At 48.9% G+C, this 22,700-nt stretch overlaps 1 protein-coding gene across 1 annotated transcript in view; it reads left to right on the top strand.

Annotated features, from left to right (window-relative positions):
- Window positions 1-22,225, top strand: part of NFAM1 (NFAT activating protein with ITAM motif 1) — a 31,847-nt gene extending 9,622 nt beyond the window's left edge. Inside the window, exons 3-6 of the mRNA XM_029079144.2 lie at window positions 163-278; window positions 10,276-10,365; window positions 19,872-19,958; window positions 22,138-22,225. Of these exons, the coding sequence (XP_028934977.1) occupies window positions 163-278; window positions 10,276-10,365; window positions 19,872-19,958; window positions 22,138-22,197 (353 nt within the window). The 3' untranslated portion in view covers window positions 22,198-22,225. The remainder of the gene's footprint in view (window positions 1-162; window positions 279-10,275; window positions 10,366-19,871; window positions 19,959-22,137) is intronic.
- Window positions 22,226-22,700: the final 475 nt, after the last annotated feature.

Below are 22,700 nucleotides of genomic sequence, written 5' to 3'. Positions count from 1 at the left end.
TCTTCATCTCGGGACCGCTTCAACTCATTCATAAAAGAACGAACAAGTGCCGGCGTTCAAAGGGAAGGGAGTCCCTGCCCGGCTGCTGACTTGAGAACCAAGTGGGCGTGAAGATCATCTTTCCTAAGTCTTTTGTCTCCCCGTTGCTCTCTCTCCTCATAGATTCTGGGTACAAAGAACCCCCCGCGAGTGCCAGAAAATTCCTACTCATCACCTCTACCTCTCTCCTGGCCATCCTGAGCATCGTCGGTACGGCTCTGCTGCTGTGGAAGACCCAGGTAGAGGGTGTGCGGATGTGTGTGTATGTGGTGAGTGTGTGTGTGTACGTGCGTGCTCATTAGTGTGCACGAAGCCTTGGGTCGCGGCACCAATTACTCTCCGTAATGCGGTGTCGGCTTGGGCAATCCCATGGCGTTCAAAAGGCGCTCGCCGCAAGGCGGGAGAAGACGGCCCCCGGAATGAAAGGCACGGGCTAGCGAGGCATGGACCACGTGGGCCAACTCACCCGCCCAGAAGGCAGTGGAGAGTGCACAGCTGGACTTCGGAACACACTGAATCTGGCAGGGAGGCAGCGTGGCTCAGTGGAAAGAGCATGGGACTGGGAGTGAAGGGACGGGGGTTCTGATCCCAGCTCGGTCTCTGGCCTCCTGGATAATAATAATTAATAATTATTATAAGCATTTGTTATGCGCTTACTGTGTGCCGAGCACTGTTCTAAGTGCTGGCGTGGATCCAAGGTAATCAGGTTGTCCCACCTGGGGCTCACAGTCTTAATCTCCATTTTACAGATGAGGTAACAGAGAAGTGAGGTGACTTGCCCCCAGTCACCCAGCAGACAAGTGGAGGAGCCGGGATTAGAACCCACGTCTTCTGACTCTTAAGCCCCTGTTCTTTCCACTAAGTCACACTGCTTGACCCTGAGCAAGTCACTTAACCTCCTCTTGGGCCTCGATTTCCTTTTCTGTAAAATGGAGATGTAAGTCTTAGATTGTAAGACTCCTGAAAGTTGATCTGATTGTCTTGTAGAATAATAATGGTATTTAAAAAGTGCTTACTCTGTGCCAAGAATAGTTCGGTTATTCATTCGATCATATTTATTAAGCACTTACTGTGTGCAGAGCACTGTACTATGTGCTTGGGAGAGTACGCTTCAACAAGAAAGCACTGGGGTAGATACAAGATAATCGAGTTGGACACAGTTCCACATGGAGCTCACACTCTTAATCCCGATTTTACAGATGAGGTCACTAAGACCCAGAGAAGTGAAATGAATTGCCCAAGGTCACACAGCAGACAAGTGGCAGAGCCGGAATTAGAACCCAGGTCCTCTGACTCCCAGGCCCCTGACTTTTTCCATTAGGTCATGCTGCTGCTTCTGTGTTCCAGTCTGAGTCATTACAACCTGAGTGTAAGCTCTTCCTCTGGACTGTAAACTCACTGTAGACAGGGAACATGTCTATCCATTCTGTTAGTTATAGTGTTCTCTCCCAAGCACTTAGTACAGTGCTCTGCACACAGTAAGCGCTCCATAAATACCATGGATCGATTGATTTAGTGCCAAAATTGGAAAGGTAATAATAATAATAATTATGGTATTTGTTCAGCGCTTACTATGTGCCAGGTATTTAACGCTGGAGTGGATACAAGCAAATTGGTTTGGACACGGGCCCTGTCTTGCATAGGGCTCACAGTTTAATCCCCATTTTACGCATGAGGTAACTGAGACCCAGGGAGGTGAAGTGACTTGCCCGAGGCCGTACGGCAGACAGGTGGCGGAGCCGGGATTAGAACCCATGACCTTCTGACTCCCACGCCCGTGCTCTATCCGCTACGAGGAGCTCCCAAAGCAGAGTTGCCCCCCACCAGCACGTAGCCGTTTCTCAACCCGGATCCAGTCATCTTCCCTGGGTCTCTCTCCTCCCGCTCGGGGCCGTCTTGGCTCCCGACCACATCCCTGACCTCTCCCCAAGGGTAGGTCAGCTCTTCCTTATTGAACGACCATGACGACAGAAGAGCTGGGCTGAACCCCAGTTCGCCCGCCCGCTGCAATTTGACGGCCGGGAACACTGGGAAACGTTTTGAGGCTCTGAGGCCAAACCAGGGGATTTGCCCGGGAGACTAAAGACAGGCTAATCTCCCATGCAGCTCTTCCCAGCGGCTCCGGGTCTTCAGTCCATCAAACGGATTAAATTTATTAGCGGGTTTCTGGCGCCCCTGTTTCAGGAGGGTTAAAAATTTGGATGGATAAACGGTGTGCTAACCTGGTTTGCATCTCCGACCTCACTCGCGCATTCATCGAAATGCAGAGAGCAGGGTAGAGCAGCCAGCCGCGTGACTTTCCTGCCCTGGAAGGGTACCTTCTGGCTACCTCCGCCTGGCAGTCAGAGCCAGACGGCGGGAGAGGAGCATCGGGAAGTCAGGCATAACTGCTGGATCCTGGGGTGTCGAGAAGACCCCCTACGAATACCAACCATTTGAACCCTCCTTTAAAATCTGCTGCTTAGCGCCAGGCTACTGATCCTTCCCTGTTGTCCGGACTCTCAGCAGAGGGAATCAAAGCCAGAAGCCTCAACCAATTGCCCCTTTTAGGTCCCCCTTCACTCTAAGGCCTATCTCTTCGCGGGTGATAACGCTGCCGATTAACCGAGTCTCTTAAAAATGAACTAAAACAAAATTCTCAATTGGTTGAATTGCTTTAGAGGGGGTTGTCATCTTTTTTTATGGTATGTGTTAAGCACTTACTACGTTTCAGGCACTGTACTAAGCGCTGCGGTAGATGCTAGCTAATCGGGTCGGACACAGTCCCCGCCCCATATAGGACTCCCGGTCTCGATGCCCATTTTACAGATGGGGAAACGGAGGCACAGAGAAGTGAACTGACTTCCCCAAGGCCACACAGCAGACAGATGGCGGAGCCAGGATTAGAACCCAGGTCCTTATGACTTCCAGGCCCGGGCTGTATCCACTAGGCCAAGCTGCTTCTCGTACTTCACGCTGCTTCATCTACGGCCGTTCTCTCTAGACTGGAAGCTTGTGGTGGGCAAAGAATGAAGCTTGAGACCATAATCAGCCAATCAATCAATGACTTTTATTATTGATAATAATAATAATTATGGTACTTGTTAAGCGCTTAACTATGTGCCAGGCACTGTACCAAGCGCGGGGGTGGATACAAGCAGATGGGGTTGGACACAGTCCCTGTCCCACGTGGAACTCACTGTCTCAATCCCCATTTTACAGATGAGGTCACTGAGGTCCAGAGAAGTTAAGTGACTTGCCCAAAGTCACACAGCAGACAAGTGGTGGAGTCGGAATTAGAACCCATGAACTCTGACTCCCAAGCCCGAACTCTTTCCACTGAGCCACACTGTTTATTTTATTCACTCATATGGAGGCCGAGCACTGTGCTAAGCGCTTAGCCACTGAACTTTATCCAAAAGCCCATTAGTTGTCCCTTTCTTCTTTCCTCTCATTATTTATTTATTAACGGTATTTATTAAACACTTACCACATGCCAAGCTCTGGGCTAAGTGCTGGAGCTCACAGTCACAGCAGGGGTGGAGGAAGATTCCCATTTTACAGGGGTGGAAAGTGAGGTCCAGAGAGGTTAAGTGACGTGGAGTTTTCTTCCTCTCCACTTCCTCCAAATGCTTCCCTTTCCTCAACCATTTTGTTTCCTTTTATTAATAATAATATTAATAATAATGATGGTATTTGTTAAGCGCTTACTATGTGCCAAGCACTGCTCTAAGCGCTGAAGCCCATAATAAGGGCAAGGCTGGAGATTCATTCTTATTTCTGGATCTTTTATTTCTGAATTTTCTTCTTTTTAGCATAAGACCCAGCTCGCTGAGAAGTAGAGACTCTAATGGAGAATGGAAGATGAGCCTCAGTCCAGATCAGTCAAACGATCCATGGTATTTGGGAAGCAGCCTGGCTCAGTGGAAAGAGCCTGGGCTTCGGAGTCAGAGGTCATGGGTTCGACTCCTGGCTCTGCCACTTGTCAGCTGTGTGACTGTGGGCTATCTACCCCAGCGCTTAGAACAGTGCTCTGCACATAGTAAGCGCTTAACAAATACCAACATTATTATTTATTGACCGCTGACGGAGGGCAGAGCACTTTGGGAGAGGACAACGTAACAGATATGGTAGACACATCCCCTCCCCACATGGACCTTACGGTCCCGAGACTTCAAGATCCAGAGCGTGGCAGGAAAGCGTTGCTGGTTACATTAGTGGGAGGGTCAGGGTTGTTTGCCCCCCCCCTTTATTCCTGCCCCCCATGTTGCAGCTGGGGCTTGGTGAGCAGGTGGGCGAGGGTGAAGTACCCACCCAGCTTTTCTCCAAGCAGGACCCAATTAAGGCCACAGGGACCACAGTGGAGTACCAGATCACGACGCCATGCCTCGAAAGGGAAGTTGCCAGAACAGCCAGTCAGTCAGTCATATTTATTGAGCCCTGACTATGTGCAGAGCACTGGGCGTGCCATAGTGGATAAATCACTGACCCGTGAGTCAGAAAGACCTAATCCCGGCTCTGCCACTTCTCTGCTGTGTGACCTTGGACAAGCCACTTCACTTCTTCAGGCCTCAGTTACCTCATCTGTAAAATAGGGATTAAGACTGTAAACCCTATGTGGGACAGGGACTGGGTCCACCCTAACTTGTATCTACCTCAACGCTTAGTGTAGTGTCTGGCATATAGTAAGCGCTTAACAAGTACCATTAAAAAAAGGGGAGAGGACTACTCTCACCCCTTCTTTCAAGGGAGGGAGAGGGGCTGAGTTGGTCACAAACTGAGTCCCCAGGGGCAGCCGAGTTTCAAGAGAGTGAGAAAGCGTGTGGGAAGAAAGCACTGGAAAACCCCTTCCAGCCCCCTGGCATTTATATCCATATCTGTCATTTATTTATTTCTATTAATGTCTGTCTCCTCCTCTAGAATGTAAGCTCGCTGTGGGCAGGAAATGTGTCTGTTTATGGTCATGATGTACTCTCCCAAGTGCTTAGAAGAGTGCTCTGCACATGGTAAGCGCTCAGTAAATCCGACTGACTGAATGAATGCACCAGGAGAGCTGCTGTGGAATGAAGGGGCCAGGAAACGCTCTCAAGCGGCTGGGATCTCCTCAACTCAACCCTACTGGGTGAGGTGACGCAGGGATGGAGACCCGTTGGCGGGAAGCCAGAGGAGAAAAATAAAAATGACTAAAGGGATGGAGGGCCTGACTTCTAGGGGGTGGGGAGATGATGGGGGGCGAGTGAGGGGAGAGCTAAATGTGTAGAGCTTGCAAAGCAATTATTATTAGGGGGACGATTTGCAATGCTCTGGTAGAGTTTTTGAAACTCAAAAGAGTTTTTCAAATATTTGAAAGGTGCTTGTAGACATGGCTTAAAAGGGAAGAAATCAGAGTGATCGAGTCAAAAATGGGGAAGGCAGGGAATTGGGGGCAATTCCCCCTATTAATAATGATGTTAATGATGGCATTTGTTAAGCGCTTACTATGTGCCGAGCACTGTTCTAAGCATGGGGTAATCGGCTTGTCCCACCTGGGGCTCCCAGCCTTAATCCCCATTTTGCAGATGAGATAACTGTGGCACAGAGAAGTGAAATGGTTTGCTTAAGGTCACACAGCAGACGAGTGGCGGAGCCAGGATTAGAACCCACATCCTCTGATTCCCAAGCCCATGCTCTTGCCACTAATGAAGACTTTTTAAAAATAGCTTTTTAGAAAAAGAAGGCATGAGGATACTGGGAAAAATCAAACTTAAATAAATCAGCAATTCTACATGACATGTATCCCAGGGCAGCGAAGGAATTTGCTTATGTAATTAATGACCCAGTTAATTTTTTTTAATCATGCAGATTCAGACTGATAACAGAACCCAGGAAGACAGATACACTAGGACTATTATTTATTTATTTTTTTTAACCAAAGAGGCACAAAGAGACTCGTACAAGATTCTGTGTCTCCGGCCTGGTCATTCTCAGGGAATAGCGAGCGGGGCTACCGGCTCAGGAAAAGCTGTCAAGGGGCTGCCGGAAATTGGAAAGCTTGTCTCCTGTATTCATCCCCCCTCCCAGCCCCACAGAACTTATGCCATATCCGTAATTCATTTATTCCTATTAATGTCTGTCTCCCCCTCTAAGCTGTAAGCTCGTAACGGGCAGGGAATGTGTCTACTCTATTATACTTGGCCAAGTGCTTAGTACAGTTACCTCATCTGTAAAATGGGGGTTAAGACTGTGAGGCCTATGCAGGAGAGGGATTGTATCCAACCTGGTTTCCTTGTACCCTAGCTGTTAGTACAGTCCTTGGCACATTGTAAGTGCTTACTAAATACTAGAATTATTATTATTATTATTACAGTGTTTGCTCTGCACACAGTAAGCGCTCAATAAATACGCTTGACTGACTGACTAATTCACTGAAAGAGGTGCCTAGGGAAACAGGGATCTGAGAGGAGATGGAGTCCAATAGCTTGGGTGTGTTTGACGCATGGGGAGAGGCAGAATGGGAGGTGCCATCACAGGGCCCCGGTTTGGCAGGAGAATAAAGACTGGCACTGACTTGTGAAAGGGTAGAACACCAACCCCGGGCAAAGAAACGGGTCTGAAATCTCACTCTAGTACCGGTGGTCTCTCTCCCCTCTCTTATTTTCTATCCATGAATCTGAGGTTTTCCCTCTTTATATTTTCTGGGCGGAGGTCATATTCATGTTATTTTCATTCATAAATGCATTCATTCAGTCGTATTTATTGAACGCTTACTGTGTGCAGAGCACTGTACTTAGCTCTTGGGAGAGTACCATACAATAATAAAGAGACGCATTCCCTGTCCACAGCGAGCTTGCAGTCTACGAGTGATGTCCTCGGGTCTGCTGCTTGCCTAAGATAAACGGATATGCCTATTTGACATTTTACATTATGGCTTTTTATTTTTTGCTGCTATGTCTACATTGCTTCAGCTCAGTGCAGATCATTTTTCCTTTAAAAAAATTAGTTTCCTGGCCTAAGCCTGATGGTGAGGGGGGTTGGGAAGGGAGGGGAGAGGGGAAGATGATTGCTTGATAGGGTTGGAAACTGAGACCTGAGGCAGGGGCGGGGCCACGCTATAAAGACTACCTTCTCCCTCCATTTGTCTTTTTCTAGCCCAGGTGTGTGATAACCTCGCCCCAACTTGAAATGCAGAGTCTTGGCATGCCCTGGCACGGCTTGGTCTCATGCCAATCTCTGGCACTTCAGGCCCAGAGGTGAGGCCACCATGAAAATAAACTCAAACTCCCACCCAGGTCCTGGGTTCTAATCCCATCTCTGCCACTTGTCTGCCTCGTGACCTGGCAAGTCACTTTGCTTCTCTGTGCCTCAGTTACCTCATCTGTAAAATGGGGATTAAGACCGTGAGGCCCAAGTGGGACGACCTGATTTCCTTGTAACTACCCCAGCGCTTAGAACAGTGCTCGGCACAGAGTAAGTGCTTAACAAATGCCATCATTATTATTATTATTACTGTTACTATTCTACAGCAGCAGCACAAATATCCAGTGGACTCGAGGCTTCTGGAAGTGAATGATTATAATGATGATAATAATAATATCTGAGAAGCAGCATAGTCTAGCGAAAAGAAAACAGGCCTGCTTGTTGTGTGATGCTGGCCAAGTCACTTAAGCTCTCTGTGCCTCAGTTCCCTCATCTGTAAAATGGGGATTCGATACCTGTTGTCCTTCCTCCTTCGACTGGGAGCCCCATATGGGACCCTGATGATCTCATATTTACCCCAGCTCTTAGTTCAGTGCTTGGCGCTTAACAAATATCATAATTATTATTACTCTGTGCTAAATGCCAGGATAGCTACAATACTGTCAGATCAGACACCACCTCTGCCCCATATGAGCCTCACAGTCTAAGGGAGATCAGGCCTCTATCCGAACAGAACTCTTCATCACGTTTAATGTTGTTTACCGTCTTTCTCCCCTTCCAAGGGCATTAGTGAGATATTAGCTGGTTAACGTTTCTGAAAATCCTAGAAAATGGCAGAGTCGCTTCACTCAGGGAGAAAATACCACAGAACAGACATAGCTTTTGAGTACTTTTATTTATTTAGTCCATTTCTAAAGCTGCACCTTCCGCTTGAAAAAGCCACGGGGCGCAAGTAGGATAAAGTGTCGTTAATTAAACCAATTACAGCAAGTCGTATAGTGGCAATTACGCACAGAAATAAAAACGAGCGGCACAGAATGGTTTTGAAATAACCTTCTCCTACCCCCATCCCATAAGGGAGCCCAGGTTAAAAGGTGGGTTTGCAATGCTCCCTGCGGACGGAAAGGAAGAGGATCTGTTCCATCAGAACGGGGGGGGGGGGGGGGGGGGCGATCCCAGAAAGGCGAGCTCTCCGTGGAAAATTCCCTACCTCCAGGCTCTTGATATGGAAATGGAGGAATCATTAGCAGAGCTATACCAGCTGATCTCAGCTGTCACCAGAGAGGAAAGAGGGGGAAACAGAGGATCCCTAAAGTAGCCAGGAGGACTTGTGGAGGCAAAAATCGACACCTCGAATTGCAGATTGGGGGCTGATTAAGATTCTGGAGGGCTGGGATCTCCTTGAGGTCTGACATTTCTGCGGCCTCGGGGGCCGACAGATTTTCCCAAAGGCTTTCGTCCCACCAGCGAAAGCGGGACCCAGAGTTAACCAGCCCTGCCCTGTGACAGGATCTCCTCACCTCTCCCTACCTCAGCCTGCATCCCTGGAGAGCCTCAAGGGGGTGGATCCGGGGATCCCTCCCGAGGGTCGCTGGGCAGGCAGGTCAGTGCTGGGGCCTGATCCCGGGGTTCCATGAGGCAGGCCTAGATGTAAGGGTCCTCTGAGGACGGCCTGAGGCCCAGACCCTTCTTCTTTTTCAATTTCAACCATTTCCATGGTCCCTTTTGCCAACCCTGGGGGGGCTGAATGCCGACTCTGCCCCCAGGTCTTCCCAGATCCCACCTGTACCTCGGGCTTAGAAGCAGCGTGGCTTAGAGGGTAGAGCCCGGGCCTGGGAGTCAGAAGGACCTGGAATCTAATCCCGGCTCCGCCGCCTGTGTGACCTTGGACAAGTCACTTCACTTCTGTGGGCCTCAGTCACCTCATTTGAAAAATGGGGATTAAGACTGTGAGTCCCAGGTGGGACAGGGACTATGTCCAACCTGCTTAACTTGGATCTAGCCCAGTGCTTAGAACAGTGCTGGGCACGGAGTAAGCAGTTAACAAGTACCGTAATTATTATTATTAATTATTATTCCCACTTCCGGTCCCATCCTGATGGGCCGCCCAGGTGTGAGTCTTCCTGGCCATTGCCGACTTCCAGCCGAAAGGGTGGGTGGTTGAGAGAGCGAGTGATTCATTCACGTTCAGCCTACAGACTGGAAATTCCATCGGGTTCTTTCCGAGTGAAATGCGTGAGGGGATTATTAGTCAGTCAAAAGTATTTACTGAGCACTTACTGTGTGCAGAGCACCGTACTAAGCACTTGGGAGAGTACAATATAACAAAAGAACAGGCACATTCCCTGCTCATAGTGAGCTTGCAGTCTAGGGGGGAGACAGACATTAATGTAAGTAAATAAATAACAGATAGATACCTAAGTCCTGCGGGGGTGGGAGGGGGGATGAATAAAACAAGCAGGTCAAGGGAGTTGAAAGGGAAAAGAGGGTTTAGTCAGGAAAGCCCTGTTGAAGGAGATGTGCCTTCAGTAAGTCTTTGAAGGGGGGAGACTAATTGTCTGGGGGATAAGGAGCAGGGGTGGGGGAGCATTCTAGGCCAGAGGCAGGACGTGGGTGAGAGGTCGGTGGCGACACAGATGAGATGGAGACGCTTAGCATTAGAGGAGCGAAGTGCGTGGGCTGGGTTGGAGTTGGAGAGCAGAGAGGTGAGGTAGGAGGCGGCAAGGTGATTGAATGCTTTAAAGCCGAGGGCGAGGAGTTTCTGTTCGATGCAGAGGTGGATGGGAATCCACTGGAGATTCTTGAGGAGAGGGGAAACCTGGCCTGAACGTTTTTGTAAAAAAATGTTCCAGGCGGCAGAGTTAAGTATGGACTTGAGTGGGGAGAGAAGGGAGTCAGGGAAGTCAGCAAGGAGGCTGATCCAGTAATCAAGGCGAGATAGGATAAATTCTTGGATGGACGTGGTAGCGATTTGCATGGAGAGGAAAGGGCGGATTTTAGCAATATTGATTTTTCTCCTTGTTCTTCGATTTAGGGATCTCCTCAACAAACTCATCTGGTCCTTTCTTCTCACCAAATCAGGTGGTGCCTTTGAGGAAGCTCTTCGCTCGGAAGGGCCCAGTTGAAGAGACGGGAGTCCGAGAGCCAGCTTGTTCTGGACCTGTTTACACCGTGAGTCCCTCTGGCTTAGACCTCTTTCGCCGGGCACCAGTCCTGTATTCTTTGCATCCTCTTCAGGCCCCTAACCCTCCACCGGGGAGCAGGCCGCGTGGGCACTGACAGACTTCCTGTAGACTGATGAGGAGAGACAGGGGAAGTCACATGGATAATAATAATAATAATGAAGGTATTTGTTAAGCACTTACTAGCCAAGCACTGCTCTAAGCACTGGGGTAGATACAAGGTAATCAGGTTGTCCCACTTGGGGCTCACAGTCTTAATCCCCATTTTACAGATGAGGGAACTGAGGCACAGAGAAGTTAAGTGACTTGCCCAAAGTCACACAGCTGACAAGTGGTGGAGCTGGGATTAGAACCCATGACCCCTGACTCCCAAGCCCCTGCTTTTTCCACTAAGCCATGCTGCTTCTTGTGGGTCAGCCGGGCACACTGTGGAATGTGATGACATCAAGGGCACCATTTTGCAGAAGGCCATGGGATTTTGTGGGATCCTAGAGTGTTTCCTGTAGGGGAGAAGTGTGAGTCCTCTACTTGCCCAGGGGAGCTATGCCCTCCATTGTCAAGCCAGTGGAAAGTCTGGAACAGCTTCTGAGTCATGGCCGAGAGAGGGTTGGCACCATGGGGTAAAAACCCCCCCACAAAACCAGCCAGTACCATACTGGCAGAACTGGTTAGGGGATGGGCCAAACGGGACCGAAACTGTCCTGTATAAACCTGACAACGTCCCCCTCCTCCCCCTAGGAGTAGAGCAGTTGCAAGATTGCTCTATGGCACTCTAAGCGCTTAGTACAGTGCTAAGCGCTTAGTATTTTGCTTTGCACACAGTAAGCACTCAATAAATACGATTGAATGAATGAGTGAATAGGACATTTAGTTGTGAAGAACAATTGAACAGCATCTTCCCTTGCTTTGGGATCTTGGGCAAGTCACCTGACCTCTCTGGCCCTTGTTTTCCTCATCTGTAAAAGAGGGATAAGATAGACTGTGAGCCTAATAGTAATAATAATGATGATGATAAGGCAGTTATTAAGTACTCACTATGAGATACTTAATGGGGTAGATACAAAGTGCTGAGATTGGATACAATCCCTGTCCCACATGGGGCTGGGTTCTAATCCTGTCTCTGCTACTTGGCTGCTCACTGGCCTTGGGCAAATCACTTAACTTCTCTGGGCCTCAGTTTCCTCATCTGTTAAATAGTGTCAATATTTATTCTTCCTCCCCCTTAGATTGTGAACTGCACTTGGAACTAACCCTGTGTTTGACCTGATTGTCTTTTATCTACCCTGGTGTTTAGTACATTGCTTGGCACATACTAAACAAATACATCTATTATTATTATAACGGGGTACACATTGTACCATATCCCCATTTTACAGATGAGGAAACTGAGGCCCAGAGGAGTCAAGGGAGTTGTCCACGGTAACACAGTGGGGAAGTGGCGGGGCTAAGATTAGAACTCAGATCTCCTGACTCCCAGGCTTGTGTCCTTTCCACTGGGCCACACTACCTCTTCAATCACATGCACGGATTTATTCCCCAGGAAACATTTGTTTGCTATGGTGTAGGCAGGGCGGTGGAAAAGCCTCGTTCATCTGTACAGACTTGCATATTCCTGTCTCCTCTCACCCCAAACTTTTACCAGAGGGCTAAAGATTCAACCATCCTTCCCACACTTCCACACTTACCAGTCCCAGTAGCAAAGCATTTTACATACACAGCCATATTTCTTTAAGGAACACCCTGATTTCTTTCATGCCTGGTGGGCTTATGCTAATATGTTGGACTGTCTCAGAGGATAAGGAAATGATGTTTTGAGGGATGGAAAAAAGGAAAAGGAGGAGAACACATTATTATTATTATTATTATTACTATTATTACCATGATCATTTCCTGAGTCATTACCAGCTAGCTGGGAAAAAGTCATAGCCAGGGCAAAATTGGGAAGCAGCGTGGCTCGGGGGAAAGAGCCTGGGCTTGGGAGTCAGAGGTCATGGGTTTGAATCCCGGCTCTGCCACTTGTCAGCTGTATGACTGTGGGCAAGTCACTGAACTTCTCTGTGCCTCAGTTACTTCATCTGTAAATGGGGATTAAGACTGTGTGTCTCACGTGGGACAACCTGATTACCCTGTATCAACCCCAGTGCTTAGAACAGTGCTCTGCACATAGTAAGCACTTAACAAATACCAACATCATCATCATCATTATTATTTTGTAATTACCTCAGCTCTTAGTACTGTTCTTGGCATATAGTAGGGACTTAACAAATACCACTATTATTATTACTATTTTTTTAAAGTGCTTATTGTACATCAAACCCTGTTCTAAATGCTGGGGTAGAGACGAATTAATCAAGTCAGACACAGTCCCTGACCCACATGGGGCTCACAACCTAAGTAGGAGGGAGAACAGGTATTGAATCCCCATTTTACAGTTGAGGAAACAGAGCGCATAGGAAAGCAAAGTGACTTGCCCCAGGTCACGCAGCGGGTAAGAGTCCGAGGTGGGATTAGAATCCAGGTCCTCTGACTCCTAGGCCCGGACTTTTCCCCTAGGCCACACCGCTTCCCAATTTTGCCCTGGCTATGACTTTTCCCCAGCTCGCTGGTAATGAAACAGGAGCAACTAACTATTTCCGGGCTCCCGATTCCTCAGTGTGTGGTATTTTACTAATCCAAGAGGAAGCTTACTCTTTGATAATGGTCCTAGCTGGAGGCTGGTATGAAAGGCAGGGAAAAGGGAGATTCAGATGAGGTAACAGCATGAAACAAAAACCAAGGAAAAATGAGCCCTCCACAGGAGTGTAAGTACCGCCAGTCAGTTGGTCGATCGTATTTACCGAGCGTTTACTGCGTGCAGAGTACTGTACTAAGCGCTAGCGAGAGTAGAATACAACAATAAACAGACGCATTCCCTCCCCATAACGAGCTTAGAGACCAGAGGGGAAGACAGATGTTAATATAAATAAATGACAGATATGTACATAAGTCCCGTGGGGTTGGGTTGGGGGAAGAATATAGGGAGCAAGTCAGGATGATGCAGAAGGGAATGGACGAAGAGGAAAGGAGGGCTTAGGGAAGCACTCTTGGAGGGAAGTGCCTTAAACGGGGGTTTGAAGCGAGGGAGAGTAACTGTCCGTCGGATAATTGTCCGTCGAAGCAGCATGACGTAGCGGGAGTCGGAAGATCATAGGCTCTAGTCCCGGCTCAACCACTTGTATGCTGTGGGACCTTAGGCAAGTCACTTTACTTCTCTGTGTCTCGGTTACTTCCTCTGTAAAGCGGGGATTGAGAGTGTGGGACAGGAACTGTGTCCAACCTGATTTGCTCCTATCTACCATAGCACCTAGTACACTGTCTGGTACATAGTAAGTGCTTAACAAATATCATCATAATAATAATTATTATTATATGACAACCGTCTCTCAGATATGACATTAAGGGTAAGGCCAATGGTCCAACCAAGCTCAGATTCTTTCTCTGTCGATGGAACCCAAGGATGTTCGGAGGAACCGTGTGGTGGCTGCCCTTGTGGACAACCTGTCCTCTTGGTCAGGGATGTACCATCTTCAGCTCTAAACTTTCAGTCCACTAATCCATCGTGGGCCCAACCATTGTCCATCAGATTAGCTAAGCCTCTTCTCACCTCCCTACTAGGATTAAGGGGATGTTTTTCCAGTAGCACGGTCTGAGGGAACTGGGGGACAATTTTCAAAACAGCCATCCATTACAGAATCCGCTTTAAGGAACAGGCCAAAAGGTTGAGGGGAGCCAATGGCGAGATGGGCCCTTTCCCTGTCTAACGGCAACTAGTTCCCACGAGACCTTCTGCTGGGAAGAGGTCCGAGGAAGTGGGTGCCCCTCTCCGCCAGCCGGTGTCCGACGCTAAGCAACAGAAACAGCCGTCCAAGGGCATGTTGTCAGAGAGGGGGACAGGGGTTGAAAATTTGAATGCACATCCCCTCCTTCTGCCCGAGTTGGAAACGACGCCTCTGTTAATGGGGACGCTGTGAAGAAAAGGTGGGGTGGGGGGTGGGGAGGGCGGGGGTCCCCTTGGAGAAATGGTCTAGTTTGGGTAGAATCAGACACATTTCTGTAAAACAGCATGTGTCACATCATCCAGAGCAGGAAGAGATGGCAAATACCTTCTGACCTCACGGTGGCCGAAGGCCTGAAGCCAGCCGTGCCTATCGGGACATTTGACAGCTTTTTCGGCCTGAGCACCGCTTCCAAGAGTCAGTGAGCCTGAGGTTCATTGCTTCATTCAATCGTATTTATTGAGCGCTTACTATGTGCAAAGCACTGTACTTAAACGCTTAGGAGAGTACACCAGAACAATGAGTCCACAGTGAGTTTACAAGTCTAGAGGGCTAATCAACCTAATCCAAGAGCAACTTGGTACCAGCCCTGCAGATTGGCTTTCAGCCCAAATCCCTCCCCGGTTCTGGGGGAGTCTAGTCCAACGGAAACAGTGTGGCCTGGTGGGAAAAGCCCAGGATTGGGAATCAGAAGGATCTGGGCTCTAACCCTGGCTCCACCACTTCTCTGCTGGGTGACCTTGAACAAGTCACTTCATTCCTCTGTGCCTCAGTTACCTCAACTGTAAAATGGGGATGAAGACTGTGAGCCCTATGTGGGCAGGGGCTGTGTCCAACCCCATCGGCTTGTATCTACTCCGGTTCTTAGTACGGTGCCTGGCACATAGTAAGCGCCTAACAAATACCACAACTAACCGAAGCCCTCTTAGCTAGGAAGCGACGACAGCTCTAACGACGATGGAGGGTGACCTTTTTTCAGTCCAGTGGACTCCCCCTCAAGACAGATCCCCAGCACCTGTTAGAGGGATTAATCTCTCTAACCGTTCTCTGAGAAATAGGCCTAACGAGACTCAGGGCCACGTGGATGAAAAATATGGAAATGAGAACATTATCCTTGAGGGGGCTTTTTCAGTGCTAATGGAGGCTTGACCCCCTTCAGCGGCGACGTTCGTTTCAAGCATCTCACTGCTTCCCTTCCTCTCCCACAGCCCACACATCTTCCCATCTTTCTCTTCTCCCCGTCCTCCGAGTTGTCCTTTGCCCTCACCCCTCGTCCCTTTCATTTATCCGACGTCCTGCCTTTGTTCTAAGGATTTCCTAAGCGCGCGGTGTTTTTATTACCTAGGCTTAGGGCCTCGCTTTCTCTCAGACTCTCCATCTCCTCAGCCTCTTTCCGTTTTCTATTAACACCACCCCTCCCTCCGGGCTGCCTCAGCAACTCCTGCTTTCTTGTTGCCAGAGAAACAGCCTTCTTGACAACCTGCTGTCATCCGTGAGACAGGCTTGGAAAAGTCTCGATGACGTAGGATCTCTCAACTCCAACAGATCTGGGGCACTGCTAAATCAACACTAATAAGGATGGCATTAATGAGTTACATCCCCGCTTATGTTCTGTTTTTGCCAGAATGAGTGAGCAGGTGAAGTGTCTGGAAGCCTGAGAGGGCTCAGGGCCCGACCGTTCCGTAGGAGACCCCCGAGAGCCAATCCGAGAGTGAGTTGTCGAGTCGTGTTTGAACACCCAGGTGGCTAGGGTTCTAAAATCCAGATTTTAATGACTTGTAAAAACAAACAAACAAAAAAACCCTAAACACTCACCAAGTTATCCGAAGATAGTTTTCCCGATCCCTTTTCTCTGTGCTCACCGGGAAAGGGGAAGCAAATGAGTAGAATCAATCCGTCAATCGTATCAATTGTGCGCTTACTGTGTGCAGAGCACTGTACTAAGTGCTTGGGAGAGTACAGTAGAACAATAAACAGACACATTCCCTGCCCACAGTGAGCTTACAGTCTAGAGGATGAGTTTACAACCGGAGCTTCCTTAAGGGGTTCCCACCTGAGTCAAGTTTAGGGACTTCCTGTGGAGGTCCTAGAATGGACTTAGTCTCCCAAAGCTTTTTGGGACTGGAGCCCATCTGGGACCAGATAATTTGTATCTATCCCACAGCCTAAGCGCTTAACAATTACCATAATTATTATTATTGATTACTACTGGAAAGGGAACCAATGTCACTCTGTCTAGAGCAATGCTACCTGGATTTGGAGGTGTGGGCGGTGATAGGCTATGCTTTGTGAGTACAGTGCTCTGCACACAGTAAGCGCTCAATACATACGATTGATTGAATATGCTAACCTTCTCACTGCACCACGATCTCTTCCGTTTCGCCTCCGACCTGTCGGCCGCATCCTACTTCTGGCCTGGAATGCCCTCCCGCTCCTCTGCCGCCCACCTCCTCACCGTCCCCCGTTCTCGCCTATCCCGCCGTCGACCCCCGGGCCACGTCCTCCCGCGATCCCGGAACGCCCTCCCTCCTCACCTCCGCCAAACTCATTCTCTTCCCCTCTTCAAAACCCTACTTAAAGCTCACCTCCTCCAAGAAGCCTTCCCACACTGAGCTCCCCCTTTTCCCTCTGCTCCCTCTGCTCCCCCCGACCCCCCCTTCACCTCTCCTCAGCTAAGCCCTCTTTTCCCCCCTTTCCCTCTGCCCCTCCCCCTCTCCCTTCCCCTCCCCTCAGCACTGTACTCGTCCGCTCAACTGTATATATTTTCATTACCCTATTTATTTTGTTAATGAGATGTACATCGCCTTGATTCTATTTATTTGCTATTGTTTTAATGAGATGTTCATCCCCTTGATTCTATTCATCGCTATTGTTTTTGTCTGTCCGTCTTCCCCGATTAGACTATAAGCCCGTCAGTGGGCAGGGACTGTCTCTATCTGTTACCGATTTGTACATTCCAAGCGCTTAGTACAGTGCTCTGCACATAGTAAGCGCTCAATAAGTACCATTGAACGAATGAATGAATATCAGACAGATAATTATTCATTCATTCATTCAATAGTATTTATTGAGCGCTTACTATGTGCAGAGCACTGTACTAAGCGCTTGGGATGAACAAGTCGGCAACAGATAGAGACGGTCCCTGCCGTTTGACGGGCTTACGGTCTAATCGGGGGAGACGGACAGACAAGAACAATGGCACTAAACAGCGTCAAGGGGAAGAACATCTCGTAAAAACCGATGGCAACTAAATAGAATCGAGGCGATGTACAATTCATTAACAAAATAAATAGGGTAACGAAAATATATACAGTTGAGCGGACGAGTACGGTGCTGTGGGGATGGGAAGGGAGAGGTGGAGGAGCAGAGGGAAAAGGGGAAAATGAGGCTTTAGCTGCGGAGAGGTAAAGGGGGGATGGCAGAGGGAGTAGAGGGGGAAGAGGAGCTCAGTCTGGGAAGGCCTCTTGGAGGAGGTGATTTTTAAGTAAGGTTTCGAAGAGGGAAAGAGAATCAGTTTGGCGGAGGTGAGGAGGGAGGGCGTTCCGGGACCGCGGGAGGACGTGACCCGGGGGTCGACGGCGGGATGGGCGAGACCGAGGGACGGCGAGGAGGTGGGCGGCAGAGGAGCGGAGCGTGCGGGGTGGGCGGTAGAAAGAGAGAAGGGAGGAGAGGTAGGAAGGGGCGAGGTGATGGAGAGCCTCGAAGCCCAGAGTGAGGAGTTTTTGTTCGGAGCGGAGGTCGATAGGCAACCACTGGAGTTGTTTAAGAAGGGGAGTGACATGCCCAGATCGTTTCTGCAGGAAGATGAGCCGGGCAGCGGAGTGAAGAATAGACCGGAGCGGGGCGAGAGAGGAGGGAGGGAGGTCAGAGAGAAGGCTGACACAGTAGTCTAGCCGGGATATAACGAGAGCCCGTAATAGTAAGGTAGCCGTCTGGGTGGAGAGGAAAGGGCGGATCTTGGCGATATCGTAGAGGTGAAACCGGCAGGTCTCGGTAACGGATAGGATGCGTGGGGTGAACGAGAGGGACGAGTCAAGGATGACACCGAGATCGCGGGCCTGCGGGACGGGAAGGATGGTCGTGCCATCCACGGTGATGGAGAAGTCTGGGAGCGGACCGGGCTTGGGAGGGAAGATGAGGAGCTCAGTCTCGCTCATGTTGAGTTTTAGGTGGCGGGCCGACATCCAGGTGGAGACGTCCCGGAGGCGGGAGGAGACGCGAGCCCGAAGGGAGGGGGAGAGGACAGGGGCGGAGATGTAGATCTGCGTGTCATCTGCGTAGAGATGGTAGTCAAAGCCGTGAGAGCGGATGAGTTCACCGAGGGAGTGAGTGTAAATGGAGAACGGAAGAGGGCCGAGAACCGACCCTTGAGGAACTCCAACAGTTAAAGGATGGGAGGGGGAGGAGGCTCCGGCGTAGGAGACCGAAATGATCGGCCAGAGAGGTGAGAGGAGAACCGGGAGAGGACAGAGTCCGTGAAGCCGAGGTGAGATAAGGTATGGAGGAGGAGGGGATGGTCGACAGTGTCAAAGGCAGCAGAGAGGTCGAGGAGGATCAGAATGGAGTAGGAGCCATTGGATTTGGCAAGAAGGAGGTCACGGGTGACCTTAGAGAGAGCAGTCTCGGTAGAGTGGAGGGGACGGAAGCCAGATTGGAGGGGGTCTAGGAGAGAATGGGAGTTAAGGAATTCTAGGCATCGATTGTAGACGACTCGTTCTAAGATCTAATCTAATCTAATCGTTCTAATTACTCTCCCCCATTTCAAAACCTTATTAAAGGCCCATCTCCTCCAAGAAGACTTCCCCAACTAAGCCCTCCTCTTCTCCCACTCCCTTCTGCGCTGCTTTAGCTTCGTTCATCCTCCCTTTCTTCATCCTCCCTCCCATCCCCACAACACATATGTAAAGATGTGGATATAGAGAAGCAGCGTGGCTTAGTGGAAAGAGCACGGGCTTGGGAGTCAGAGGTCGTGGATTCTAATCCTGCCTCCGCCACTCGTCTGCTGTGAGACCTTGGGCAAGTAAGTCACTTCACTTCTCTGTGCCTCAGTTACCTCATCTGTAAAATGGACACTAAAAGTGTGGAACAACCTGATGACCTTGTATAATAATAATAATAATAATGTTGGTATTTGTTAAGCGCTTACTATGTGCAGAGCACTGTTCTAAGCGCTGGGGGAGATACAGGGTCATCAGGTTGTCCCACGTGATGCTCACAGTCTTAATCCCCATTTTACAGATGAGGTAACTGAGGCCCAGAGAAATGAAGTGACTTGCCCACGGTCACACAACTGACAAGTGGCAGAGCCAGGATTTGAACCCATGACCTCTGACTTCCAAGCCTGTGCTTTTTCCACTGAGCCACGCTGCTTCCCCAGTGCTTAGAACAGTGTTTGGCACAGAGTAAGCCCTTAACAAATACCATTATTATCATTATTATCATATCTGTAATTTATCTATTTAATTAATGCCCATCTCCCCCTCTAGCCTGTGAGCTGGCTGTGGGCAGGAAAGTGTCTATTTGTTGTTATATTACTCCCCAAGCATTTAGTACAGTGTTTTGCATACAGCAAGCTTTCAATAAATGCAATTGAATGAATGAATGAAAGAATGAATAGGCCGGTTCCGCTTAGACCGTCTATACAATGACCTTGTTCCTATGCTTTCTCTTCCCCGTCCAGTCTTTGGAGCACATTCAGCCGGAAGTCTATTCTATCATTGAGCAAGACCCTAGTAGTCCACTACCGGAGTGTGGCAAGCTGCCTCAGGTAAAGTAGCCCGACGCTGGCCAACCGCGGACTCTCTCTTCAGGGGAGGTTCTCCTTCTCTTGGCCCACCACCCTCTCATTCTATCATCTTTATTGAACGCTTACTGTGGGCAGAGCACTGTATTAAGCGCTTGGGCTCATTCTCCCTTCTCCCCATCCCCCTCCCAGCTCCCTCCCTCCTTCGCATTTCACCTCAGCTCCCTCCACCTCAATCGTTTGGAAAGATCCCCACTCCCCTGACCTCCCCCAGACATCGCCCCTGTGTAAACATGGGCTCTGTCACATCCTTAGCGTGGTCTTTCACCCTCTTCTGCCAATCAGGTAGGTCATTGCTTGGATCCTATTTTGGGGTACACTGTTTAATGCTTATTAATAATGTTGGTATTTGTTAAGCGCTTACTATGTGCAGAGCACTGTTCTCAGTGCTAGGGTAGATACAGGGTAATGAGGTTGACCCACATGAGGCTCACAGTTAATCCCCATTTTACAGATGAGATAACTGAGGCACAGAGAAGTCAAGTGACTTGCCCACAGTCACACAGCTGACAAGTGGCAGAGTCTGGATTCGAACCCATGACCTCTGACTCCCAAACCCGGGCTCTTTCCACTTATTTTCAAAGCTACTCTAAAATTGACCAGCCTGACTCGTTATTTAATAATAATGTTGGCATTTGTTAAGCACTTACTATGTGCAGAACACTGTTCTAAGCGCTGGGGGAGATACAGGGTAATCAGGTTGTCCCACGTGAGGCTCACAGTTAATCCCCATTTTACAGATGAGGTAACTGAGGCCCAGAGAAATGAAATGACGACCACAGTCACACAGCTGACAAGTGGCAGAGCCAGGATTCGAACCCATGATCTCTGACTCCCAAGCCCGGGATCTTTCCACTGAGCCACGCTGGTTATTTCAACTGTAGAGGTCTGGAAAAGTCATTTGGAGGGATCACGTTGATGGGTGATGTCTACCCCTTAATAAAATCTCCTCATTTTATTAAATCGTGTGAATCCTAAATAAGCAAAGCAATTACAGCATAAGAGAGTAAGTAGTAGTAATAAAAATAATAATAATTGTAGCATTTGTTAAGCATTTGCTATGTGTGAGGCACTTTATTAAGCGCTGGGATGGAAACAAACAAATCGGGTTGGACACATTCCCTGTCCCACGAGGGGCTCACAGTCTCGATCCCCATTTTATAGATGAGGTAACCGAAGCCCAGAGAAGTGAAGTGACTTGTCCAAGGCCACACAGCAGACAAGTGGTAGAGCTGGGATTAGAATCCACGACCTTCTGATTCCCAGGCCCATGATCTATCCACTACATCAGTAGTATAAATAATATTTATTGAGTGCTCTCTGGGGGCGGGGCACTGTACGAGGTACTTGGCAAGGACAAAACAAAGACATTATCCATCCCCCTGCCCACAGGGAACTTGCACTCTAACGGGGGAGATAGATGCAAAAATATTTACAAATATCATTTTTTGGGACTATACTATTAGTCCTATTTTAAGTGGGATTTCTAAGAAAACTCCCCGCCGTAGATGATGTGAATTCTCTAATACTAACAATAACTGTGGAATCTGTTAAGGGCTTGCTATGTGCAAGCACTGTACTAAATGCTGAGCTGGATACAGGATAATCAGGTCAGACCCAGCCCCCGTCCCGCACGGGGCTCATGGTCTCAAGCAGGAGAGAGAACAGGTAGTCCGTAAACTCATTATGGACAAGGAGCGTATCCGCTAATTGTATTTTACTCTCCCAAGCATTTAGGACAGTGCTCTGCATACGGTAAGCACTCAATAAATACGATTGATTGAATGAATTGATGAATGAGTAGGGGAAATGAGGGCTTAGTGAGGGAAAGACCTCTTGGAGAAGATGGGATTTTAATAAGGCTCTGAAGGTGAGGAGAGCAGTGATTTGTCATACATAGAGGGGGAGAGCGCTCCGGAGAGAGGACGATGGTGAGGGGTCGGTGGCGGGAGAGAAGAGATCGAAGGACAGTGAGCTCATTGCTGATATGGGAGCAGAGTGGGGGTAATTATAATCTCCCAAGCATTCGGTACAGTGTTCTGCACCCAGCAAGTGCTCAATAAATACATTTATGGGCCTAAGTCCCATTGTTTATGGTTAGCGTTCACTTTCTTATGTGGTGTTTTTTTGGTTCGTTCTACAGGAACAGCAGCTGAAAGTGGAAGCGGATGTAGAGTTTAATTCCCTCTATGAAAATTTCTGATGAATAAATGCTGATCGACTTGGTCTAAGCATCTCTGCTGCAAAAGAAGGAGGCAGGGGAAGCAGAGTGACCTAGTGGATAGAGCCCGAGCCTGGGAGCCAGAGGACCTGGGTTCTAACCCCGGCTCCGCCTCTTGCCCGCTGGGTGACCTTGGGCAAGTTCGCTTCGTGTCTCTCTGCCTCAGTTTCTTCAACTGACAGATGGGGATTCAACACCGGTTCTCCCTCCTACTTAGACTGTGACCACAGGTGGGACATGGGCTGAAAATGGCCTTATTAACTAGTGCCTATCCCAGCACACCAAACACTGCTTGACACACAGTAAGCACTTAACAAATACCCTAAAAACGAACAAACAAAAACAAACAAAAAAAGGGCAGTGTCTTTATTCAGCTGCCCCATGAGTAACAGTCTTAACTCTGAGTGACTCTGCTACTTCCAATTTAATAATAATAATGATGGTATTTGTTAAGCGCTTACTAGGTGGCGGATATTGTACTAAAC

This window comes from Ornithorhynchus anatinus, chromosome 14 (genome assembly GCF_004115215.2).
Source record: "Ornithorhynchus anatinus isolate Pmale09 chromosome 14, mOrnAna1.pri.v4, whole genome shotgun sequence".
Taxonomy (NCBI): domain Eukaryota; kingdom Metazoa; phylum Chordata; class Mammalia; order Monotremata; family Ornithorhynchidae; genus Ornithorhynchus; species Ornithorhynchus anatinus.
This window is presented reverse-complemented; position numbering and strand designations above follow the sequence as displayed.